This window comes from Pelophylax lessonae (genome assembly GCF_965119305.1).
Source record: "Pelophylax lessonae genome assembly, chromosome: 13".
NCBI lineage: Eukaryota > Metazoa > Chordata > Amphibia > Anura > Ranidae > Pelophylax > Pelophylax lessonae.
Window position 1 is genome coordinate 120,088,743 of NC_138780.1, and position 27,167 is coordinate 120,115,909.

The 27,167-nt window shown below is 43.2% G+C and overlaps 1 protein-coding gene across 1 annotated transcript in view; it reads left to right on the plus strand.

Moving 5' to 3' along the window:
• MIPOL1 (mirror-image polydactyly 1) overlaps positions 1-27,167 on the plus strand; it is a 590,346-nt gene that overhangs the window by 349,444 nt on the left and 213,735 nt on the right. The window contains exon 8 of the mRNA XM_082275213.1: positions 26,629-26,727. Coding sequence (XP_082131339.1) covers positions 26,629-26,727 — 99 coding nt within the window. The remainder of the gene's footprint in view (positions 1-26,628; positions 26,728-27,167) is intronic.

Genomic DNA, 27,167 nt, shown 5'->3' on the forward strand with positions numbered 1-27,167 from the left:
ATGATGGAGCATTTCTTGCTTCAGTGCCCCTTAAATATAGAAGTCTATAAGCGAGTGGGTGGGTATTCCTTTTCTTTCTCGCTTGAGTTATGCAGAGAGGTCGTATGGGTCTTTTGAAACACATTGGGGTTTTGAGATACTTTTTCTAGTTAGCTTAGTAGTCCATTACTTCACGTGGAATGCACCGTGTGGGTTTCCACACAGAATAAAGTTCTTCCTGTCGAGGTGGTGGTGCACAATATTCTGGGTGAAGTTGGGAAGATTTGGGGTCTTGAGAATGACAGGTGGCGGTCCCCGTAGCTGCTGTCTGTCAGTCAGTCTCTGGTTTTGCTTTCTTTCTGTCCATTCATGCCCCCTAGATTTTGATAAGATCAGATTTTTGGATAAAGGCTGCATGCATGGGTTAAATGTGTAATAGTTTCTTAGCCTGGGGGGTGTGTTTAGGTTGAGGTTAGGGATGTGTTTGGCATAATTTTGTAGTTTGCTAGTAATACAATTATGTTTCTTTGTACAGTATCTCACAAAAATGTACACCCCTTAAATTGTTGTAAATATTTTATTATATTTTTTCATGTGACAACTCTGAAGAAATTACACTTTGCTACAATGTAAAGTTGTGAGTGTACAGCTTGTATAACAGTGTAAATTTGCTGTCCCCTCAAAATAATTTAACACAAAGCCATTAATTTCTAAACCGCTGGCAACAAAAGTGATTACACTCCTAAATGAAAATGTCCAAATTGGGCCCAAAGTGTCAATATTTTGTGTGGCCGCTGTTATATTCCAGCACTGCCTTAACCCTCTTGGGCATGGAGTTCACCAGAGCCACTGGAGTCCTCTTCCAGTCCTCCATGATGACATCACGGAGCTGGTGGATGTTAGAGACCTTGCGCTCCTCCACCTTCCTTTTGAGGATGCCCCACAGATGCTCAAAAGGGTTTAGGTCTGGAGATGTGCTTGGACAATCCATCCACCACCCTCAGCTTCTTCAATCAAGGGGTCGTCTTGGAGGTGTGTTTGGGGTCTTTATCACGTTGGAATACTGCCCTGCAGGCCCAGTCTCCAAACGGAGGGGATCATGCTTTGCTTTAGTATGTCACAGTAAATGTTGGCATTCATGGTTCCCTCACTGAACTGTAGCTCCCCAGTGCCGGCAGCACTCATGCAGCCCCAGACCATGACACTCCCACCACCATGCTTGACTGTAGGCAAGACACACTTGTCTTTGTACTCCTCACCTGGTTGCCACCACGCGCGCTTGACACCATCTGAACTAAATACGTTTATCTTGGTCTCATCAGACCACAGGACATGGTTCCAGTAATCCATGTTCTTAGTCTGCTTGTCTTCAGCAAACTTTCTTGTACATTATCTTAAGACAAGGCTTTCTTCTGGGACGACAGCCATGCAGACCAATTTGATTCAGTGTGCAGGGTTTGGTCTGAGCACTGACAGGCTGACCCCCACCCCACCCCTTCAACCTCTGCAGCAATGCTGGCAGCACTCATACGTCTATTTCCCAAAGACAACCTCTGGATATGATGCTGAGCACATGCACTCAACTTCTTTGGTTGACCATGGTGAGGCCTGTTCTGAGTGGAACCTGTCCTTTTAAACTGCTGTATGGTCTTGGCCACTGTGCTGCAGCTCAGTTTCAGGGTCTTGACAATCTTCTTATAGCCTAGGCCATCTTTAGGTAGAGCAACAATTCTTTTTTTCAGATCCTCAGTTCTTTGCCATGACGTGCCTTGTTGAACTTCCAGTGACCAGTATGAGAGAGTGAGAGCGATAACACCAAATTTAACACACCTGAGACCTTGTAACACTAACGAGTCACATGACACCAAGGAGGGAAAATGGCTAATTGGATCCAATTTGGACATTTTCGCTTAAGGGTGTACTCACTTTTGTTGCCAGTGGTTTAGACATTAATGGCTGTGTGTTGAGTTATTTTGAGGGGACAGCAAATGTACGCTGGTATATAAGCTGTACACTCACTACTTTACATTGTAGCAAAGTGTCATTTCTTCAGTGTTGTCACATGAAAAGATATAATAAAATATTTACAAAAAATGTGAGGGGTGTACTCACTTTTGTGAGATACTGTATATAGTTCTATTTATGCTTTTTGGCAAAAGGCTGTTTGCTTTTTTGTTTTCTGCTGATGTAAGCCTGTTTGTTTTTGTTTATTAATGTATATATTCTTTTTTTATTTATTTTTGTATATATGTAAATGTTTTTTAATAACAAGCTTTAAGATTTTTAATAAACAAAAATGTACACCTCTTCTGCTCTCTGGCTTTTTTATTCCTGCACTCCTTAAAGCTAAGAAATCAACCTCGCTATGTATATCATATACCCTAAAAATACTCTGTGTGACTATTTTGTACTTTTTCCAGTCTGGGCTTGAGCAACATTTGGCCTTGAGCACTGTAAAGGTTCAAGTCTCTTTCAGAGAATGCTGGCCTCTCATTCTCTGATAAAGGCTATTGTTGATGGGGTAGCTCGCATAACTCCCCTTGTTCATACATCTGTCTTACCTTGGAGTCTCAATTTGCTCCTGTCGGCTCTATGAAAGCCTCCCTATTAAGCCCATTTAGGATATTTCCTTGACCGACCTTACTTGTAAGGTCCTTCCTTGTTCTTCATTAACACAAGGTGGTTTTGAGGCTTCGGGCCTCTTCTCTCTCAGATGGTTTCCTCCTCCTACCTTAATTAGGACATTACCCTACTTTCTCTTTGTCCTGCTCCAAAGCACCCCAAAGAGATCTTTCAACATTGTTTAGATGTAGTACACACAGTTTAAATTGATGCCTCGGCCATTGTTTCTATCCAAACCTCAAATTCTCTGTTGTTCTGCTTGTGGGCTTTTATAAGAGCTATACTGCATCCTGTTACGCTATCTCTACGTGGAGTAGACAATTTATCATTAGGGCTTACACCTTAAAGCATAGGAATCCTCCTTTCACTGTTAAGGCTAACTCGACTTGTTTAGTCGGTGCCTCTTGGGTTTTTTAGCATTAGGTGTCTATTTCTCAGATTTTCCAGGCTTCCATCTTCTGTTCACACATTTGTAAAATTTTACTGGGTAGATGTTCGGGTCTCTGCTGACACCAGCTTCAGTCGTAAGGTGTTTAAGCCGCTCTTTGACTTGGGTTGGGACTTGATTTTCTTGTTTTAGCCTAGTCAGCATTGTATGCTGTTTTCCCTATTGCTCAGTTTTATTGCATAGAGACGATTAAAAAGAAATCTCTCCCGTGGGGACAAAGACAAAAACACAATTTCAGTAGATTGGGGAAGGGTTTAGAACTTTGCACAATCATTTTCATTTGCATGCAGTTAATTTTCATAGTTTTCTGCACCAGGAAATAAAAAAAAAAAAAAAATACCACAATGTAGTCAGACTAAAAACCGTAATAAAAACACTTTCACATGCTAAATAAAACTGTAAAAAAAATTACCACAAGTTAGGTTTTTAAGTCCAGAATTAGATTTAAAAAAGAGGCCCCAGCACCCACTTTCTACCCCCCCCCCCCAATCGTATTATAAGCTGAAATTCCAAAATTCCCCCATCCAATTCCCCACTTCCCTCTCTCTAAAGATGGCTGCCTCAAGCGATGCTTACATCCTCCATTCAGAAATCTTTTCGGTGAAGCCTTATCATAAACTTCAAATACTATTAGAATACTATAGAATACTAGAATATTATTCTAATACTTTTTGGTGATGCCTACTAATAAACTTCTAAGTATGGGTGTAGCCCATTCAAGCCTTTGGGAAGTTACTGTGCAGGCATGGGTAGTTTCAGAGAATCTGTGGGCTGCTTCTGTCATTGCAGAGAGGGAACTGTGCACCTAGGTGTGGGGGGAGGGGGTATTTTAAAAAAGGTTAGCGGTAGGGAGTGGGGGATGAGGATATTATCAAAACCTGAATTTTATTTTTTTGCCACTTAAAACCACGCTTTTGTGTATTTTAGCCATAATCATGAAAGATCAGAAAAGATCTGGCCATTCCAAGTGTCAGTTACTAATTATACACCTGTGTCCACTATCAAGTAGATATAGGAGGAGTCCCTTGTAGTGCATTAGCACATCTCTCCCAGCAAGGAGTGTTGTCTCCAAGGGTTAGAGAGTCTGGATTCACCCCTTTTTTATGGATAGTGTAGGACCCACTGCTAATGGGGTACTTTGACGTAGTGGTGGGCTTGAGCACGATATGGCCATATGGTGGGACCAAATCCCCATTTTTATTTATGGATTGTCTCCATATTTGATAGTCATTTCTTTTGCATATGTGCGCTATTCTTTTTTAATATACATGTCGCTTGGTTCATAGCTGCACCGGCTTTAGATATACATGTTCAGGGTTTGCTCCCCCAATTTTTTGCTTGTTAATTATACACCTGTAATCTCAGAATTCTAAATGCACAAGTGAGGTAATTCATACTTAATATGTAAAGTGAAAGTTTGCATTCTTTTTAAAACCAGCTAAAGTTCTAGATGACATGTTTATATCCTATGTTCTCTGAATGAATTGTTATGGCCTCCCTTAAACAAGTGCTTGAACTTACAGTCAGTTAAGTCCCAACACAGTCTTCTCAATGCTAGTTGTGATTAAGTCAGAATTGTAAGGAGTCCAAAGAATACATATCTGGTAACCGTGCAAATCCCAAATAATTAACAAGTAGGACACATCCAAGGATGGAATCAATGAATGTGATTGTTTGGAAAACTAGAAAATATGCCTTAAAATTTTAGCATGGTGTGTGTGTGTGTGTCTGTTTGTGCAGAGATGTCTTATCTTGTTATGTTAAAATATTTTTTTAACTATTTATTTCATCAAAGCATCAGTTTAACCAAAATGTATATTTTAGATTGGATTAAATGCTAGGCAGCTAACTACCCAATATCACAGGTTCCTTCCATCTCTCATGGGCTCTGGGTGAAAAAGAGGTCTCTGTTTCTGATGTCTCCATGCCATTTAGTAAGCTCATAGAGAATAAAGCAAGAAGAAAGAGTCCATGGAGGATGGGGTAGAGCAGGGAGATCTCAAGACTGGATGATTAAGCCATCCATCATTTACACATAATCAAGATTTCTATTGTCTGTCTCTTTAAAGGAAAACTCCAGTCTTTTTTTTTTTTTAATAGTTCAAACCTATATAGGCTTGTCAGCACTCACAATTTCCCTGCTAAGAAGACTGCTCCAAATTTTGTCCAAGCTTCATCTGTCACCAACACACAAAGTAAGGAGATATCTCTGTCAAGAGGAACACAGACACCATCAGAAAAAAAAATATTTCTAGTACAGTGGGGAAATGCTAAAATCTTTTTCAGTTTTATATTTCTTTTTGTATCTTCCTTGGAGAAAGCTTTCCTAATTTTCTCTCTCATCAATGGTGGTCTTTAGGTCAGAAAGCAAGGGGAAATATCTCCATTGGGGACACAGTAGAGCAGCAACCTTCCTGAGTCTCTTCAAAAATTGGACGCAGTTAGAAAGTTGCATGTGGAAATTTAATTGTATCTGTCACAATGTCATTGTGATAAAAAGCAAAGATCATGAAATGTCAATGTCTATCAAAAGCCTTTTTGGCAAAGGTACAAATTATTAAGGCTATGATGGTGATCTATTTCACAGTGCATAGAATGTTTGGTGTATGACTGATATGAAGGGAAGTTGATCCTTCTGGATCAAGGAAGGTAAAAACTCACTCAGCCTATTAGGCAGAATTTATTGAAAATATTTAAATCAGAGGCAAAAAGGCTGATTGAATTATTTCTTGTACTCTCTAGACATGTGAAGAATGAAAAAGTTTGTTTCGTTTCCGATGGCTTTATTAAGTTAAACATTTTGTTTAGGTACATTTATTATGTTGAGTTATTTTCGGAATTTGTTTTGTTTAGTTTTCAATTCAAATTTTTTCAGCCGTATTCAAATCAAATTCAATTTAATCTTATTTTGAAATTATATTGATTTGAATTGCATATCAAAAATTATTTAGGTGCTCATATACTGTTTAAATATTTTTGCTTTCATCAAATAAAAAAAACGTTTTCACTACATGGAAAGCCTCCATTATGGGCCCAACAGAATCAGTAACGTGAAATTATAGATAAATTATCATTATAATATATAAAAATTGTTGATCTACAAAAGTATCAACAAATGCTGGTCCCCAAACACCTTGATGCTATTCATAAAATGCCACTAAATTCTTCTATTGGAAATTATGGCGGGAACTTTATGCGTTGTATAAAAATGTATTTCTTCTTACTAACATGAAACCCACATGATCGGAGATCCTATCTTTTTGTATAGCTTAAGACACACATGCATAACAATTAGTGTTGTTCTAAAGGCTCAAGGTTTTTACCTTCATGCATTCTATGCAGGAAGATAAAAAACCTTCTGTGTGCAGCAGCCTCCCCTAATACTTACCTGAGCCCCATCTTGATCTGGCAATGTGCACGAGAGCCTTGACTCTCGGGGGAATCTCTCTCCTCATTGGCTGAGGCAGCAGTGGGAGCCATTGGCTCCTACTGCTGTCAGTCACAGCCAGTGAGCTAATCAGGAGAGGGAGGGGGTGGGGCCGAGCCGTGGCTCTGTGTGTGAATGGACATGCAGAACCATGGCTCGGGAGACCCCAGAGAAGGCTGCTTGCTCTGGGGACATTTGGCAGGAGGGAGGAGAAAGGAGTGCTGGCTGGAGACCCGAGAAGAGGAGGATCCAGGCTGCTCTGTGCAAAAAGGAGAACTTAGAATCTGAACAGATTCCCCCGGCGCTGATTGAGCTCCTGGACCAGATGGCTCAAGCCCTTGTGTTCATGTTTGATGCGTCCTTGGATGCGGCCCCCTAGTGGCCAGGGTGTCTGCAGTGGGGGTTGCCATTAGACGCATTGTGTGGTTAAAAAGCTGGTCGGCAGACCAGGCTTCGAAGAAGGCCTTGACTGACCTTCCCTTTATGGGAGAGAGGTTGTTTGGATCTTCTCTGGATGAACTGATCAAAGGGCTTACGGGTGGGAAGAATACTCTTCTCCCTCAATCCTCTAAGGGCAAGGTGCCACATCATAGGCAGAGGCCTTCCTTCACTGCTCATAAGTGGCTTTTTCGTACCTCTAGGTCGCAAGAAAAAGGAAAGCCGTTCAGGTCTTCTGGGGGTTCCAAGAAGTCAAAGTCAGGTAAATCAAAGACCGGCCAGTCCGGTTCTGCAGACAAATCCGTGTCTGCATGAAGGGGCGCCCTCACCCTCTTCTGGGGTGGGGGGGGACGTCTTCGCTTCTTTCCGGAACCATGGTCTTCCCTGATTCAGGACAAATAAGTTCACAAACTGATCCGATCAGAGTACAAGATCAAATTTTGGTCTCGACCATCGAACAGGTTCTTCCCGTCCAATCTGCATCTGTCTCCAGACCGATTAAGGGATCTACGAGAGGCGGTACAAGATCTGCTTGCAATAGGGGTGGTTGTTGTGAAGAAAAAAGTGCGCTGGTCTGTGATATGCTGCTACCAGATGAAAATGATAAGTGATTAAATAATGGGTGGTGCGCTATATCAATATATTGAGTATATATTCCAAACAATAACAATCAATACAAAAAACAACCTCAAATATAAACAAAATGTATAGGTGCAAAAAGATAAATGGTGAAAAAGTCCCAAGACACAACTGTGTCAATAGTAGGACCACCAACAGTGGTGTGTTGGTGACAGGTGAATATGTATTCCAAACAATACCAATCAATACATAAATAAAATATATATAGGTGCAAAATTATATGGTGTAAGAAGTCCCAAGACACAACTGTGTCAATAGTAGGACCACCGACAGTGGTGTGTTGGTGACAGGTGATAGTTAATTCAATTGGTGAGTTGAAGTTCCCTCCACCTGCTGGAATTCCTCCTTACCGGACGGAATAGAATAAGTGCTTTTCTATGGTGAAAATAAACGATCCTGGTGCCCAAACTGAACGAAGTGCTCCCCACCGTGCATTCACAAGAGCCCGTCAGGCCTCTTACCGGATAAATAGGGTTATCATGCACTGCTCACTGCTCTCAGATCCAACCGATATTGGCAGCCACAATGGATGTAGAAGTCATATACCACTCCACTGTTCACAGTCGGGTAGATTTCTATGTTCAGACAGTACTCATGGCCACTTGTTATAGGTGATTAAGAGGATCGTTTCGCTCTGTATCCTCTGCAGCTAGATGTCCTCAATCTGTGCATAGTTGCAAGTTGGAGTATCCCACTCATCCCTTCTCGTATCCCACTCCAACCATTCCAGATCAGGGACTGGATCCAGCACAATCCTCCCCAGAGAATAAGCAGTGTGTGGAGAGATCCGATGATGAAGGCACAAAGTTGGAAGAACTAGTAAAGAAAGTCCAGCATCCTCCGCACAATAGAGCGTTATTGTGACGGGCTCTTGTGAATGCACGGTGGGGAGCACTTCGTTCAGTTTGGGCACCAGGATCGTTTATTTTCACCATAGAAAAGCACTTATTCTATTCCGTCCGGTAAGGAGGAATTCCAGCAGGTGGAGGGAACTTCAACTCACCAATTGAATTAACTATCACCTGTCACCAACACACCACTGTCGGTGGTCCTACTATTGACACAGTTGTGTCTTGGGACTTCTTACACCATATAATTTTGCACCTATATATATTTTATTTATGTATTGATTGGTATTGTTTGGAATACATATTCACCTGTCACCAACACACCACTGTTGGTGGTCCTACTATTGACACAGTTGTGTCTTGGGACTTTTTCACCATTTATCTTTTTGCACCTATACATTTTGTTTATATTTGAGGTTGTTTTTTGTATTGATTGTTATTGTTTGGAATATATACTCAATATATTGATATGGCGCACCACCCATTAATAGGGGTGGTTGTGCCAGTTCCCTCCCAGGAACGCTTTTAAGGGTTTTATTCAAACCTGTTTACTGTGCCTAGAAAAGAGGGCAAGGTGCGTCCAATCCTGGATCTCAAGGCTGTGAACCGATTTGTGCGGGTACAGAAGATTTGGATGAAATCCATCCGCACAGTAGTGGCGTCCCTACACAAGGGAGACTTCTTAGCCTCCATATATATCAAGGACGCATATCTACACATCCCTATCTACGCTGGACACCAGCGGTTTCTTTGCTTTGCCGTAGCAGAGGATCATTATCAATTTGTGGCATTGCCTCTGCTCCCAGGGTTTTTACCAAGGTACTGGCCCCGGTGTTGACATTGCTGCGCCAATGGGGGATTGTGGTACTGGGGTATCTCGACGATCTTCTATTGAGAGCAGACTCTCATTCAGCCCTGTTGGGCAATCTGTCGATCAAGAGCTCGAGTGGGATATCAATTTCCTGATTCCTCCGTTGAGACTGGATTATCTTGGCCTGACTCTGGATTCTGCCTTGGCGAGGGTCTTTCTTCCCCTGGACAAGCTACAGAAGTTGCAGCAGTCGATTCGGTCGCTGTTGGCAAACAATCTGTGCTCTTTGCGGATATGCATGCGGGACTTGTGTCTCATGGTATCAACCTTTGAGGCGGTTCCATTTGCTCAGTTTCACACAAGACCTTTACAAGAGAGAATTCTTGTCAAATGGAACAAGGATCGAAGTCCTTGGACAATTTGATTCAGTTGAGCCACAACACAAAGTCTGCTATGTTGTGGTGGCTTCAGTCGCCAGCACTAAGCCAGGGCAAGTCTTTCCTGACATTGCTTGGGATGGTGGTGACCATGGACACCATCCTGGCGGGGTTGCTGGGAAAGCTCTGTGACCAGGGAATCCTGACAGCAGAAGAGTCAAAACTAACATTCAATGTTTTGGAGCTCAGAGCAATAAAGCTTTGTCTGAGCCAATGGACAACTCCTCTGCAAGATTGTCCGGTTTGGATTCAATTGGACAATGCCACGACTGTGGATTACATCAATCCCCAGGGGGGTACCAAGAGTGTCTTGGTGGCCAGGGAGGTGGCCGAGATTCTGGCTTGGGTGGAAAAGTTTGTTCCAGTCCTTTCTGCTGTACACATCCCAGGTGGGGAAAACCGGCAAGTGGATTACCTGAGACGTCAGGTGTTGGATCAAGGGGAATGGTCCCTACACCCGGAAGTGTTTCATCTCCTGTGTGTCCAGTGGGGGACACCCGATGTTGATCTGTTTGCTTCTGGTCTCAACAGGAAGGTTCAGAGGTTCTTAGCCAGGTCTCTGGATCCTCTGGCTGACGCCACAGATGCACTGGTGGCTTCTTGGGGTCGGTATCGGCTGATTTACGCCTTTCCTCCGCTGGAACTCCTGCCAAGGCTTCTACGCAGGATAGAGGTGGAAGGGATTCCGGTCGTTCTGGTAGTCCCAAACTGGCCTCGTCGCTCTTAGTACACAGTCCTTTTAAAGTTAGTCACCTATGCTCCTTGGAGACTATCCCCTCAGGGAGGATCTGCTGTCTCAAGGGCCGATCTTCCATCCTGCTTTACAGTCGCTGGTTTTAACGGCATGGCTGTTGAAAGCCAGGTGTTGAGAGATAGAGGTCCTTCTGACTCTGATTCCTACACTTTTGAGGGCCAGGAAGTCGACCTCTAGGAAGATCTATCATGGTACGTGGAAATCGTACATTTCATGGTGTGAATCGCTGCAGGTGCACCCTCGCTTGTTTTCAGTAGCTAGGGTCTTGGCCTTTCTACAAAAAGGGGTTTAAAAGCAATTGGCTTTGGGCACTATCCAAACCCAAGTGTCAGCTTTGGCTATCTATAGAAGAAAATTCCCTATAGGCGGGACTTTTAAGGGCAATGAATGAAAGTAAGTATAATCAAGAAAGTATATATAATAGAATAAAGAGAGAGAAGAAAATCTCAAAAATCTCAAAAAATACAATATTTTATTTACATAAAGTACATAAAACCATACGTGAACCCAGAGACAGCCTCCGGGATAGTTAAAACAATATCTTGCAGTTAAAGAAATACATACAAAACACCTGACAAAGGGAAAGAGCACTGTTCTTAAACATAGGTAGCTGAGACCGAACGCGTTTCGAAAAATAGTTCGATCAATTTCTTTCTCAGGGGTCTATACAAGCATAGCTATGTATACATATCTAAAGAGATAAGAGAATGTAATTACATTGAACAAATATCCATTGTATAACATTAAAATTTTAGAAAATAAAATTCAAAAAAGCATATAAACATTTCTTTTATACACAACTTCACAAGTGCTCAGATGTTTGGAATGATGAAAAACGCATATATTAAAAACCCAAGAATAAATAATTTATGCAAGGCTGAGGTCAGTTCCAGAGTGGGTCGCATCCCAGGATCCAACCGCCCAGTGTCCACAAGAGGCAGAAACAAGGAAACCTCCAACAGTATATAGGATGTTCTAAGAGGTGTGCAATAGATTAAATTATTCATCCAGCAGAGCAAAATTGTAATGCAGAACTTGCCACTAATCAATAACACTTACATATCTTCCACAGATAGAATATAGGGGGATGGGTGGGACGATTCAAAGTGGTCCAGAGGGTTGAACGAGCAGTTTCTACTCCTCCATATAAGACCTAGTATTGAAAGGAAGATAAGGAGATGGGCATTAATATTGGGCGTAAAGGGTACCAGGGATCAATTGCAGACCCCATAAAGACAAGCTACAAATGCTCAACCCATGTAATCATATAATCCAAGAAAGTCTAAACCATCAGTGTGAATAGCAAGCCCATTAATATGTCCAACCCAAAGTCAAAAACGGCAGTGTAAAATAGCAGGCCCATTCCCCCGTGGGGATAGTGAATACAGCCCCTAACAAGTAGAGTAACATCATCCCTAAAGAGTCATACATGTTACCTAGTGGAGAGCATCACGTATAGAATGACCACACTCTTCCAAGGAGAGATAGGGAGTGTTAAGCTGAGTAAGCTATTTATAGAGAGTAATAGCTGTATCATTGCAAACAGCTGATTTAGTAACCAGCCAGCCCCCAGGAAGGGGAAACGCCCTCCCACTATTGCCTGTGTCCAGAGAGATGGAGCAAAGACAACCGGGCGCCGCAGGTGTGTAGTGTGCTGCGCATGTGTGCACTCCCGGCGAACGGGCGTGACGGGCGGCGGCGTCATCCATCCACAACGCAGAAGTAGGAGTCATGGCGACGGGATGCCATCACAAAAGACTCCTAACACTTAGAGGCCGGCAGCCCAAGGACTTTCATTCATTGCCCTTAAAAGTCCCGCCTAGAGGGAATTTTGTTCTATGTAGCGACTTTGGAATGTGGGCACATATTTATCTAATTGGCTCCAGTTAAGGCAAGCTTTGGCTATATATTTCCAATGCCCGCTAGCTACGCATGCCTTGATTCGCACTTTCATTCAGGGAGTGCGCCATATGGCTCCCCCGCGATGACCCCTGCTACGTCCGTGGGATCTAAATTTGGTATTATCTGTTATTCAAAGGCCTCCTTTTGAGAAACCTCCTTTTGAGGGAGATTTCTATGCTTTCTTTGTCTCAGTAGGTTGCCATTTGGCGGCTATCACTTCTGCCCGCAGAGTATCTGAATTGGCAGCATTGTCCTGCCGCTCACCTTATTTGATGGTCCACAAAGATAAGGTGTCTTTTTAAGGAGTCTTTCCTTCCTAAGGTGGTTTCTGATTTTCTTTTTTAAATTAAGACATTTTGCTGCCTTCACTCTGTCCCAAGCCCAAGCATCCCAAGGAAATTGCCTTGCATTCTTTGGATGGGGTTCGGGCAATCAGGGTGTACCTGGCGGCTACTGAGTCTTTCAGAAAATCAGATGCTCTTTTTGTCCTTACCGAGGGACCTCGTAAAGGATTGGCTGCGTCTGCTACTACCATATCCAGGTGGATCAGACAGGTTGATCAGGCTTATTCACTAAAGGGTCAGGTTCCTCCTTTCCCTGTAAAGGTGCATTCTACTAGGGCGCTGAGTATATACTATAATTATATATATATATATATATATTATTTACAGTATCTCACAAAAATTAGTACACCCCTCACATTTTTGTAAATATTATATTATATCTTTTCATGTGACAATACTGAAGAAATGACACTTTGCTACAATGTAAAATAGTGAGTGTACAGCTTGTATAACAGTGTCAATTTGCTGTCCCCTCAAAATAACTCAACACACAGCCATTGATGTCTAAACCACTGGCAACAAATGGGAGTACACCCCTATGTGACAATGTCCAAATTGGGCCCAAAGTGTCAATATTTTGTGTGGCCACCATACTTTTCCGGGACTGCCTTAACCCTCTTGGGCATCGAGTTCACCAGAGCTTCATAGGGCTACCACTGGAGTCCTCTTCCACTCCTCCATAACAACATCACGGAGCTGGTGGATGTTAGAGACCTTGCACTCCTCCACCTTCCGCTTGAGGATGCCCCACAGATGCTCAATAGGGTTTAAGTCTGGAGACATGCTTGTCCAGTCCATCACCTTTACCCTCAGCTTCTTTAGCAAGGCAGTGGTCGTCTTGGAGGTGTGTTTGCGGTCATTATCATGCTGGAATACTGCCCTGCAGCTCAGTCTTCGAAGGGAGGGAATGATGCTCTGCTTCAGTATGTCACAGTATATGTTGGAATTCATGGTTCCCTCAATGAACTCTAGCTCCCCAGTGCCAGCATCACTCATGCAGCCCCAGACCATGACACTCCCACCACCATGCTTGATTGTAGGCAAGACACACTTGTCTTTGTACTCCTCACCTGGTTGCCGCCACACACGCTTGACACCATCTGAACCAAGTAAGTTTATCTTGGGCTCATCAGACCACAGGACATGGGTCCAGTAATCCATGTCCTTAGTCTTCTTGTCTTCAGCAAACTGCGGGCTTTCTTGAGCATCATCTTTAGAAGAGGCTTCCTTCTGGGACGACAGCCATGCAGACCAATTTGATGCAGTGTGCAGTGTATGGTCTGAGCACTGACAGGCTGACCCCCCACCCCTTCAACCTCTGCAGCAATGCTGGCAGCACTCATACGTCTATTTCCTAAAGTCAATCTCTGGATATGGCGCTGAGCACGTGCACTCAACTTCTTTGGTCGACCACGGTGAGGCCTGTTCTGAGTGGAACCTGTCCTGTTAAACCGCTGTATGTTCTTGGCCACCGGGCTGCAGCTCAGTTTCAGGGTCTTGGCAATCTTCTTATAGCCTAGGCCATCTTTATGTAGAGCAACAATTCTTGTTTTCAGATCCTCTGAGAGTTCTTTGCCATGAGGTGCCATGGTTGAACTTCCTGGGACCAGTATGAGAGAGTGAGAGCGATAACACCAAATTTAACACACCCGCTCCCCATTCACACCTGGGACCTTGTAACACTAATGAGTCACATGACACCGGAGAGGGAAAATGGCTAATTGGGCCCAATTTGCACATTTTCACTTAGGGGTGTACTCACCTTGGTTGCCAGTGGTTTAGACATTAATGGCTGTGTGTTGAGTTATTTTGAGGGGACAGCAAATTTACACTGTTATACACGCTGTACACTCACTACATTGTAGCAAAGTTTAATTTATGCAGTGTTGTCACATGAAAATATATAATAAAGTATTTACAAAAATATGAGGGTGTACTCACTTTTGTAAGATACTGTATATGTATATATGTATATATATATATACTTTTTAATGTTTTTATATGCATTGTTTGTTGAAAATTACATTCTGTTTGTCCAATGCACTGTTATGGCCAGGATGTTTTAATGTGTGATTGTGATATACAGTATGTTAAGAAAGAGTTTAACAGTATGGTATATACCTAATAAGCTCATATCTTTTTTTGTGATTGCTCTTGACATAGTCTTATACCAAAACATTTAGGGAGTGGCAACACAGGACACGATGATTCTGGAAAATTCTTTCATATGTGTTTGGCTAAAAAGTTGGGATACGCTGGGAGTGAGTGCACCACAAACAGGTCTGGTGTAGCCACACTCTACACATTGCAAAGATAGTTTTTTGTATTTTACATGAAAAAACATAGTGCTTGATACACTTGAGTGTATTTTGTCTGCTTTTTGGTTACAAGTCCACCCTAACACTAAAATCTGTAAATCTACAGACATCCACAATCTAAGACTAACCTATCTATCCCTGTAAAGAAGAAATCACTATACATACCTTTTTTTAAGCCGCTTTGGTCCAGTCCCAGGCTTGTCAGCTGCGGCTTCTCTGTCGAGGCAATTGCAAAGAAGGCAGGCGGCAACGGAAGCCCCATAGTAACTCTATGGGTGGCGTCACTTCCCATTAATTTCCCAGCTGTTGTCGACTGTCTCCTCTGCAGACCGGACCAGATTCAAAAAGGTATGTAAACCAATTTCTTCTTTATAAGGCTAGATAGGTTAGTCTTCGATCACGGATGCCTGTAGATTTAGAGATTTTAGTGTTAGGGTGGACTTCTACTTTAAACTTTTGATTTTAGTACACATTATTATTCTATGAGCCTGTCTATTTCCATCAATCACAAGTTCATCATCTTCTAAAATTTGAAAAGAAATTCAAAGTAGAAATGATAATACTTCAATGTATTTTCCTGTGCTTTTTTGACCTTCTGTAATAAAAGATACATTAATTCCCATAAAATCTAACTTACAATTAGGTGGAGGGTCATTATCTTGCTGGGTGAATACCCAAGAAAAGTTGAAGACATATTTTTTGTGAACTTTATTTGGGCTTTTTTATATCACAGAATTTTATTTCTCATGATTTATCGATGCCACAGTTACGTTTTATCATTTTGTTATTTATTCAGTTACGATTCAAATTTATATACAAAATAATATGAGGTTAAACACTGCTTTGTGTTGAGCATATTGTACTGTATTTTTCGCCGTATAAGACGCACCCAATTTTAAAGGAGGAAAATCTAGAAAAAAAAGATTCTGAACCAAATACGGCAGTAAAATATTTTATATCAACAGGTGAGGTTATAGGCATGGCACAGGTGATGGTATAGGCATGGTACAGGCATGGCACAGGTGAGGGTATAGGCATGGCACAGGTGATGGTACAGACATGGCACAGGTGAGGGTATAGGCATGGCACAGGTGATGGTATAGGCATGGCACAGGTAAGGGTATAGGCATGGCACAGGTGATGGTACAGGCATGGCACAGGTGAGGGTATAGGCATGGCACAGGTGAGGGTATAGGCATGGCACAGGTGATGGTTTAGGCATGGCACAGGTGATGTTTTAGGCATGGCACAGGTGATGGTACAGGCATTGCACAGGTGATGTTTTAGGCATGGCACAGGTGATGGTACAGGCATGGCACAGGTCAGCTTCAATCACTTACCTTCTCTCCTGGGCTGCCTGCGAGACGTCCACGGCGCTGCTCCTCTCCTCTTGTCCTCTTCTTCTGACGGTGGCGGGATTCCGGGAACCGTCCACGGCGCTGCTCCTCTCGTCCTCTTCTGTCTTCTTTGACGGCGGCTCTCTCGGTCTTCCGATCGGTCCGGCGGGAAGGAGATCGGGCGGTGACGGTGGGTGACTGACGCACGCACCGGCACCGCCCCAATGCGACGTCAGCAGGCAAAATGTGTATTTGTCGTATAAGACGCACCAACTTTTCCCCCCCAGTTTTGGGGAGGAAAAAGTGCGTCTTATACGGCGAACAACACGGTATTTTAAAACTGTTGGAAGGGTTTGCAAAAGAGGACTTTGTTGGAGAGTGAGCCACCAGAGTTCTGTAAATAATGGAATGTGGGTACTATCAAATTCAACAGATCACATTATTCAGACTTTTTTTCCTAACTTCTCCTCTAAAGGAATTAAAAAGGCAAATTGCATCTCTAGGTGTTGAAGAGGATCCACATAGGCATAGCTTGCTTTCTACTGCTTCAGTCTGAGAGCTAACACTAAAATTCTTAGAGTGAAAGCCATTGAGGTTATACAGTCTTGCAGAGGTGAGACTATTCATTGGTGGACTAAACTAAAAAAAAACAGTACCACTTTAATGCTGCAGAAGGTGAGTCCTGTGGCTGGTGACAATGTATGCTTGTGCTGGTCAGAATGTAAGGCTCGTCAGGCTCAGCTTGGACTACAGGAAAATGGCGTCAAGCCACACCCAGGATCAGCAGACTGTAAAGCTAAGATATTAAAAGATAAGAAATGGCTTCAGATCAGTTCTCCACTCATAGAAGAACCCCCCAATGCATTTTGCCCATGTGGGTTTAATCATAGAGGCCTTGGGGGGGGGGGGGTATTTCACAGGTAGAGAACCAAGCTGAAGCGAATTCTCCTCATCCTTTATTACCTTCGCTTTACAGTCTGCTGATTCTGTGTGCAGCTGGGCACCATTTTCCTATTGTTGGATTTATTATTCTATAAATTCTGTTCTGGTGGAGAGGTGATGGAGGGTATTTACAATATACTAATTTCAGAGCTGCAAACTTCTCTCACCTCCTTAATTAGCAGATAAAATTCAATTTTTACTTAGAAAACACCTCACATAAGGTATGTACATACAATATGATCCACCCACTGACATTGTACAGTATGTTTCATCAGTTGGATAATTATTATTTAGATGAAAGCAATACAAACATACTTGTTTGCATGTCCCTTAGGAGAGGTAAGAGGTAGCTGCTTGTTGAAATATCCAGTTCTGGCCTATCTTGGGGAAAACAATAGTAATTGTCAAAAAAAAATTAAACAGGCCTATGGGATCTTTACCTAAGAAGCAGAGAGTGTTAGGAAGGAACATTCTTCGATCTGCCCAAATATGAGCAGATCAGCAGACATTCTCTATTGCCTGTAAGAATCGATAGTACCCCCCAGTAAGTGCCCACTGTGTGTTCCAGATATGAGATTGAGGAGATATCTACACGTCCATTCCTTAAAGGAGTGTAGTAAATGCCTATTTATTGAGTGAGGAGGAGATTCCCTGGGAAAACTGGAAACAGTTTGGGTTTAATGCTGGGCTGGCATGATCAGCAACATGGAGGAACTAAGAGGTAAAAGATGAGGTGGGAAGATCCCACCTTTGGAGTTCCCTTGAGGTTGTAGAGGTTGCAAGTATGTCTGGTCGTCTGCTGATGAAGTGGGCATTGTTCCAAACATGCTGAAAACTAATTAGTGGGTTTTCACAGTTTTTTTTTTTTTCACCAGGGTCTGTCATTCATCACATATAATCACTCATCCATCGGGTTATGCTGGTGATGTTAGTAAACTTTTTCCATTGTACACATTCAAATTTGGCCATTCGAATTAAGGTAAAACAATGGATATCTGTCTGGTGAAAATCAGCGGGATTCGCCTGCTCTATATTTGCTGCAGACCCATCACTTTTATTCAAGTACACATACTGACATTCCTCAAGTAAAACATTTGTCAGCTTCGGTGGGATATAAATATCAGGAATGTTGGCCACAAATGTCAGCGAATGTTCAGTGGATTTGCCCATGTCTTAAAAATAGGAATATACTAGATAATTTACTTCCAAATAAACATGGCAAGTAGTATAACCTGCTTTTGAAAATAGTTTAGTGTATCCTCTGCATCGGAGTATATCATGACATATGACGTAGTTCATTTAGTGACTGTGATATTGAATGGTAAAGGTAATAGCAATGAATCTTATTTCAAACAAGCATTTATTTTAGATCCAAAAAATGTAATTCTTGCCATTTCCAATTAAGTTCAGTGTACAAGTGTTATCCAACTAACTTTACATTTTTACTAGTCATAATAAAATGTTCTTGGAAGAGTTGACAGCCAACGCATTGCAGGGGTTATGCACAAATCCCTGTTCATTAGGTTATAGATTTTTTTGTGCAAGAGTTTTCAAGACGGGGATGGTTAATCCTAGATTTTAATTCCTAATAATCTTTAGTTAGAAGCTTGTCTGGCAGCAGTTTTAAAGAGTATGTGTAGGCAAAAAATATTAAAAATATGTATTACATCTTAGCTTCAAGTTTAAATATTACTAAGCTAACTTTTAATTAAATTTACAAACAGTTAACCCCTGGAACGTGTTGGCCTTCAACACTTTATGGATCCTTTCCAGATGAAAAAAAAATACCTGGAATGATTTCTTTGGCTTTTGCCGTCTCATTCTTTCCTACCACATAAGCTGACTTTTCCAGTGACACCATTGATGTTTCTCTAAGCCATAGAGTTCTGCCACACTTTACCAATCATTTGACTTAGCTATAGTCCTAGCTTAGAAGGACTGTTGTTGGCATAAAGTCCAGCTGCTACTGCTTTACCATCAACAAACTCACTACTAGTTTGCATTAAAGAGACTGTCATTGATGGGAAGGGGAGCAAATGGCTGCAAGTATGAAGTTTGTACCTTCAGGAGCCATCCTTTCAATGCCAAATGCTGGGAAGTGTTGATGCTTACAGCTAAACACTTGTTCTGTATAAATACATGTATGTACTGTATGTATATGGATATATACACATACAGTATATTTGTATGCATATGTATAGTGTGTGTATGCATATTGACTGAATATTTAAAAATATAACCAGCCGGGTTTTGGTGAGATGGGCTGAAAGGAACCAAAAAGCTCTTCAATGAACCAGTGTGAAGCTCGGCATAGGCTTCTGAAAACAGAACATATTTACATGTCTCCATTCCCTTGCAAATAAAAAAAAAATAAGGGGGTCTATTCCTTATTTTAGGAGAGAGTTGTTGCCAGCTCTGAATACCTAAAGTAGTAAAACAAATACAGATCTCTTTCTGTTTGTCTGTTTGCATCATGCTTGTACCATTAATCAACTGCAAGTGCAAAACTGCTATAATTTTGTAATATAAAGCGGCATTAAAGCCAAAAACAAACATTTATTAATTTGCAGCTTGCCAATTCTTAGATGTCGTGACTGCTTTAATTTTCATTTTTTAGGCTTTTTTTCTTTATTTTCACCTGATGATCATTCCAGTAAGTCTGTTATTTTTCAACTTACTTTAACAGACCAAATTGTTCACACAAAGTAGCAATTAGAGGGTTGAGACAAACCATTTAACTTTGAAAGGGGTGCTTACAATGGCCAACTTTAATTCATTTATGTAAAATCTTTATTCAACAAGGAAAAACACTGTTTGCTATAACTGCTTGTAAAGTGTTAGCTGAAGTTCAGCTTCAAACTGTTAGCCAATCTAAATCTGGTAGTCTAAAGCCTAGTACACACGATCAGAAAATCAAAAAATACCGCTTTCGGAGCGATCCTGCGATAATCTGGTCGTTAGTTATCCGAAATCATCCGAAGATCGTACGATTTTCATTTAATCAGTACAGTTTTTGAAAAATTGGAAGAACAAGACTACTCATGCTCAGGAAGGAAATAATACATTACTAAAGAAATACAATGCATTAAAGTCGTACGAGGATTTTCGTTAGTTAAAAAAACTCTTAATTTTCAGAGACTAGCATGCAAAAAACAGACAATTATTTGTCCGATATTCTGATCATGTGTACCGACCTTAACACTACCCGCTTTACTACTTCATCCAGAATTCAGACACCCTAAGCAGGCAAAAAAGTCCCTGACCCGTTCCAAAAAAAAAGCACAGATGTGAACGTGACCCAAAGGAAATTATGTTAAATAGCTTGTAGTGTGTTTCTGCAAACCTGAATGTAAAAAGCATAGGTGCGCACCTTGCCTAAGATAGAAATTTATTGGCAGGGTCACCAGGTGAAAATCAAGTGAAAAAAAAGCCTAAGGCTCGATTCACATTTATGCATGTTGCTTTTGAGCATTTTAGCAGTGCTTTTTGCTGTGTTTTCCTGCATTTTTTCCCTGCGTTTTTACTGTGATTTTGCCACAAATCTTGCTTCTTTTTTTTTGTTTTTTTTAACATTCACTGTATATATCCAGTTGCTAAGAAGTGGGCCAAGAAGATTAACGCCGTTTCCTTAACAACCAATAAATGTAAAAAAAGAAGTGAAAAAAAACAGCATGGAGTCCTCCCCCAGGTCCATAACAGGCCCCTTGGATAAATTTGGAGGGAACACCCCCATGCCAAAATTTTTTTAAAAAATGGCTTGGGGTCCCACCCAATATCCATACCAGACCCTTATCCGAGCATGCAGCCCAGCAGGTCAGGAAAGGGAGGGTACAAGCAAGCTCCTTCCTCCTTCCTGAACCATACCAGGTCACATGCCCTCAACATGGGGGGGTGCTGTGCTTTGGGGCAAGGGGAATCTGCCCCCCACCCCAAAGCACCTTGTCCCCTGGGCTATGGCTGTCGGGGTCTGTGGGCGGGGGGATTATCAGAATCTGGAACCCCTTTAACAAAGGGGCCTCCAGATCCTGGGCACCCCCATATGTGAATGAGTATGGGGTATATTGAACCCCTACCGTTTCACCAAAAAAAGTAGTGTAGTGTGATGAAAGACAATAGACAGTTTTTGACAAATCCTTCATTAAAAATGTCTTATTCCTCCGGTCTTATTCTTCTTCCCCCGCTCTTCTTCTTCTCCCCCCGCTCTTCTTATTCTTTCTCCGCCGCTGCTCCTGCCACCGAAAATAAAAAATGAACCTCCACCAATGCTGCGGATGACATTATTCATATACCCCTCCCCCTTGTGAATGTCACTGTACAGGACATGATGGGTCTGTGTTGTCACAAGCGGGCGGGGTCTTTGTATGATGGCCACGCTCTATAGTTATATAAAGAATGTGTAACATCGATATGGACAGACCAGCGGGGCGTAGCATCAGAGGAGGGTCTATTTTTTATTTTCAGCGGGCCGGCGACGAGAGTAGCGGCAGCAGAGAAATAAGAAAACCAGAGAAAGAATAATATGACCAGAGGAAGAAAAACAATTGTCTATTGTCTTTTCACACCACACTACTTTTTTTGACTCCAAGACATTTTTTTTTAACAATTTTTTTTCTTTTGTTTTTGCTGGTTTTTATTTTACATTGCCCGCTGACCCCTGATGACTCATCGGTTGTTAAGAATGTGGGGGGCGGCTTCCTGGCCTGCTCCTTAGCAGAGGTGGCTCTTTGATAAAGCAAAATAGGCGGTCACCTATGGCCTCGTGCTCATTGGGGCCTCGCAGCCGCCTGATTTGCCTGATGGAGGAAGGGGAGAGCCCAGCATTGGGAAGAATGGCGCTGCCTGTGGATGTGCGGGATCAAACTCCTCATGCTGGAACTCTGTACTAATACCAGCTGGACTGCCCCCTCCCCCCTCTCATCTCTATCATGGGCTGCAAGTAGGGAGAACCGGGGTAAGTAGCTTCCCCTCGGCCTGCTGTAATGCACATAAGAAGGGCCCCACCAGTGATGGCAGGGGAGGAAACCATCTCACTGGCTGGTCCAGAGACCAATGAACTGCAGGCTGCCGGATTGATTGGTAGTTGAAGCCTCGCCCCCCACGTGTATTGTGGTTTCACTCGGCTGCCAGTAGTGATGGTAATCTGATGAGTTCAGGGATTGGGGTGAGTCCAATGAAAGAAAGGTCCATTTTTTGCACACTGACAAATTATTGCTCTGTCCATCACCAAGACCCTGTATGCAAACAACTCCTCTTCCATGTGACCGGACTGACTCCTGGAGCCCGCACACACCCTGAGACATCACAGGTTATCCGGGATCACACACAAGAGCCTTCTTCTGTCTCCTCTCTCTCTCTCACCCCCCTCTCTCTCTTCCGCCCCCTCTCTCACCCCTCTCTCTCTTTCCTAATATCTCTCCCATCCCCCCTCTTTCCCCCTTATCTCTCCCATCCCCTCTCTTTACCACTCCTCTCTCCCACCTCTCTCCCCCTCTCCCCCACCACCCCCTATCCCACACCCTCTCCCACCCCTCTCTCTCTCCCATCCCCACTCTTTACCACCCTCTCTCTCTCCTCCCTTTCTATCTCCTCTCTCCCCCTCTTTACCACCCCTCTCTCTTTCCCACATTTCCCTATCTTCCCCCCCCTTTTCCTCTCCTCTCTCTCCCACCCCTCTCTCTCGCTCCCCCCTAACCCACCACCTCTCTTCCCCCTCTCTTTCTCCCACCCCTCTCTCCCATCCCCTATTTCTCATCCCTTATTCCCCTCCTTCTCCTCTCTCCCCCCTTTCCCTCTCCTCTCTTTCCCTCTCCTCTCTCCCCACCTCTCTCTCTCCCACCCCCTCTTCCACCCCTCTCTCTCCCACCCCTTCTCTCTCTCCCACCACTTCTTTCTCTCCCACCACTTCTTTCTCTCCCACCCCTTATATCTCTCCTCCTCTTTACCACCCCACTCTCTCTCCCCTTCTCTCTCTCTCTCTCTCACTCCCTCTCTCTCCCCCTCTTTACCACCCCCTCTCTCTTTTTCTCTCTCCCCCTTTCTTCCCTCTCCTCTCTACCCCTCTCTCCCCCCTCCTCTGTCCCACCCCTCTTTCTCTCTTCCCCCTCTCTCCCCCACCCCTCTCTCTCTCATCCCTCTCTCTCTCTCTCTCATCCCCTCTCTCCCCCCCTCTTTACCACCCCTCTCCTCTCTCCCCCTCTCCTCTCTCCCCTTCTCTCCCACCCCCCTCTTTCCCCCTCCTCCCCTTTCCCCCTCCTCCCTCCCTCCCTCTCCTCTCCCTCTCCTCTTTCTCTCCCCTTATCTCTCCCACCCTCTCTCTCTCTTCTCTTATCTCTCCCACCCCTCTGTCCCCCCTCTCTCTACCACTCTTTACCTCCCCCTCTCTCTCTCCCCTCTTTCCCTTTCCTCTCCCCCACCCCTCTCTTTCTCTCCCCCTCTCTCCCACCCCCTCTCTCTCTCTCCCCCCCCCCTTTCTCTCTCTCCCACCCACCTCTCCCCCTCTTTACCACCCTCTCTCTCTCCCCCCTTTCCCTCTTCTCTCCCTCTCTCTCTCTCACACCCCCTATCCCACCACCTCTCTTCCCCCTCTCTCTCTCCCATCCCCTTTTCCCCATCCCCTATTCCCCCCTTCTCCTCTCCGCCCTCTTTCCCTCTCCTCTCTTCCCCCTTTCCCTCTCCTCTCTCTCCCCTCTATCTCTCTCTCTCCCACCCCTTCTTTCACCCCTCTCTCCCCCACCCCTCTCTCTCTCTTTCCTCCCTCCCGCTCCTCTCTCCCCTCCCTCCCACCCCACTCCCACTCAACTCCTCTCTCTTCCCTTTCTCTCCCCCCCTCTTTACCACCCCCCTCTCTCTCCCACCCTTTCCCTCTCCTCTCTCCCATCCCCTCTTTCCCACTCCGCCCCACTCCCCCCCTCCTCTGCCTCTCCTCTCTTCCCCCCTCTCTTTCTCTCCCCCCTCTCTCTCTGCCCCCCTTCATTCCCCATAATCTCCTCCCTCTCCCCCTCCCCCACACCCTCTCACATATTATCCTTCTTCCCTCCTATTTTCCTCTCTCTTCCTCACCCTCCTCTTTCCCCTCTTTTACAACCGCCTCTCTCTTTCTCCCCCTCTCCTTCTCCCTCTTAGTAGAGAAGATGGAGAGCGGGAGGTAGGCCGAGTTGCTGCACCATGGGCCTCTGGGATGTACTTGCTCCATGGGCCAAAAGTTGCCAGTCAGCTCCTGCCCTGGGATCATAGGATGTGTGTAGAGGCTGCACAGGGGAGATGATCTCTGGTCCTGCATCCTCTAATGTCTGTCCCTAAACACATTAAATAGAGGATTAGCTCATGCATAAATTAATGATTTCTGTGTTCAGGTTCACTGACCATGATCATGCATTGGCTGTGTCCACAGCTGGTATGCGGCATACAATGGGGGAAATATGTATTTGATCCCCTGCAGCTTTTGTAAGTTTGCCCACTTACAAAGAAATAAAGGGTCTATCATTTTTATCATGGGTGTATTTTAAATGATAGAGACAGAAAATCAATCAAAATCTAGAAAAAACTTTCAGCTTTTTTCTGCCTACAAACACAGCGAGTCCCTCTCCTGAAGAAGGCACATGTACAGGCATGCCAATGAACAACCAAATGATTCAGAGAAGGATTGGGAGAAAGTGCTGTGGTCAGATAAGGCCAACATTTAGGTCTTTGGCATTAACTTGACTTGCCGTGTTTGGAGGAAGAAAAATGCTGACTATACCCTAAGACCACCATCCCTACAGTCAAGCATGGAGGTGGAAATACTATACTTTTGGGTTGTTTCTCTGCTAAAGGTACAGACCGACTCTGCCGCATTGAGGGGCAAATGTATGGGGCCATGTATTGTAAAATATTAGATAAGAACCTTCTTCCCTCAGCCAAAACACTGAAGATGAGTCGGGGATGGGTCTTCCAGCATGGCAATGACCCAAAATATGCCGCCAAGCAACAAAGGAGTGGCTCAAGAAGAAGCACATTAAGGTCATGGAGTGGCCTAGCCAGTCTCCAAACCTTAATCCTATGGAAAATTTATGGAGGGAGCTGAAACTTCGAGTTACCAAGTGACAGCCAAGAAACCTTAAGGATTTAGAGAAGATCTGTAAAGAAGAGTGTACCAAAATCCCTCCTGAGATGTGTGCAAACCTGGTAACCAACTACAAGAAATGTCCTACCTCTGTGCTTGCCAACAAGGGTTTCCCCACCAACTACTAAAGCACGTTTTGCTTGGGGATCAAATACTTATTTCACTCACTGAACTGCAACTCAATTTATAACATTTGTTTTATGTGTTTTTTCTAGATTTTTGGTTGATATTCTGTCCCTATCATTTAAAAACACCTATGATAAAAATTATAGACCCTTCATTTCTTTGTAAGTGGGCAAAATGTGCGGGGGATCATACTTATTTTCCCCACTGTAGGTTAAGGAAAATAGATTATGGATCTATGGCCAAAGTAATGTGAAATGAAGGTATAACAAGTGGCATTAAGTGACAATCACTATACAGAGGGAGCTTGTGTTGCAGTGCATATCCTGTTGTGATATGATCCAATGACATGCTGGACTGGCCATGGGTGAACGACCATCAGTTCATTGTACACTGTGCAGTGCAATGTATCATAAAATGTTATTGCTTTAATTATTTTCCCCATTATGGGGGTGAGTGGCGCCTCATGTCTAAGTTTTGCCTAAGGCCTCACAAAGCCCAGAGCCGCCTCTGCTCCTTAGCAACCAGCTATGTACAGTGAATGTAAAGCCAAAAAAATAAATAAAACACACAAATCGAAAATGCAAATCGTGGCAAATCATGGTAAAAACGTAGTACTTGCTTTTTGGTTGCAGGTCCATTGAAATCTATTACATGCAAAACGCTGCATTTTGTGGGAAAGAATATCCCCTGACCCTTTCCAAAAAGGCAGAGGCACAAAAATGTGTTGATGTGAATGGGTTCAATAGGAATCCATTTAAAAAAAATTAAATACATTCCTGCAAAAAGCATGGAAGACCGCATTAGTGTGAATTGAGCCGTAAAAAGGAAAACTAGTGCAGCCATCACATCTAAGGATTGGTTAGCTGCAATATATTACATTTTTGTTTCTAGGTTGAATACCGCTATAACTCCCCCTATCATTCAGGTGGCATGTATAAATTATTTCCATATAAATTTCATACCATCCCGAGCTCCTGTCTCTTTTTCCTATCAGGCTTCATAACACATAATATTGTAAATTCCTTTCGCCAGCTTGGTTAAAAGCACCTTTTCACTCATTGCCAATAAGCCAGTAGAAAATTTCTTCTTGAAAGATGAATTTAGAAGCGGTTGAAATGATTCATTTCATGATATTCTATTATCCCTCCTCCCCAGTGCAAACATCTGGAAAAGGAGCTTCATCTGCTGAGAGAAAGCAAACAGATCTGTACGGATATTGTAACAACGCAGAGGACCTTTGATCCAGCTTCCAAGGTGAATAACTCTTATGCTGCCCAGTCAAACTCTTATAACTTCTTTTTTTTTTCTTCCATGTCTAATTATTTTCTTGTGTGTGTCAACTGAGAGACTTATGAGTTGTTGTTCTGTCATTGACACTTTGCACATCACACTCTTGGGCTAAGTTTGGCCACCATCAACCCATCCCTTTCATCTCCAAAGCACAAGCCTAATGGTCTAATGGATCTGTGCAGTGTTGTTGGACTCCCAGCACCTGAAATAGTATAATTCGTATTTATTCTGTCTGGAATACAGGCTGTACCACAGACCTATTTTTCATGTAATCTGACGGCCTGAAGGTGTACTATAAATTTGATACAGGCCAGAAATAAAATAGATGTGGCCACAATGTGATATTAGTATGACTAGCGCACCTTATCTGTATGCGTAATTATAACGCATCCTGAGGGAATCAG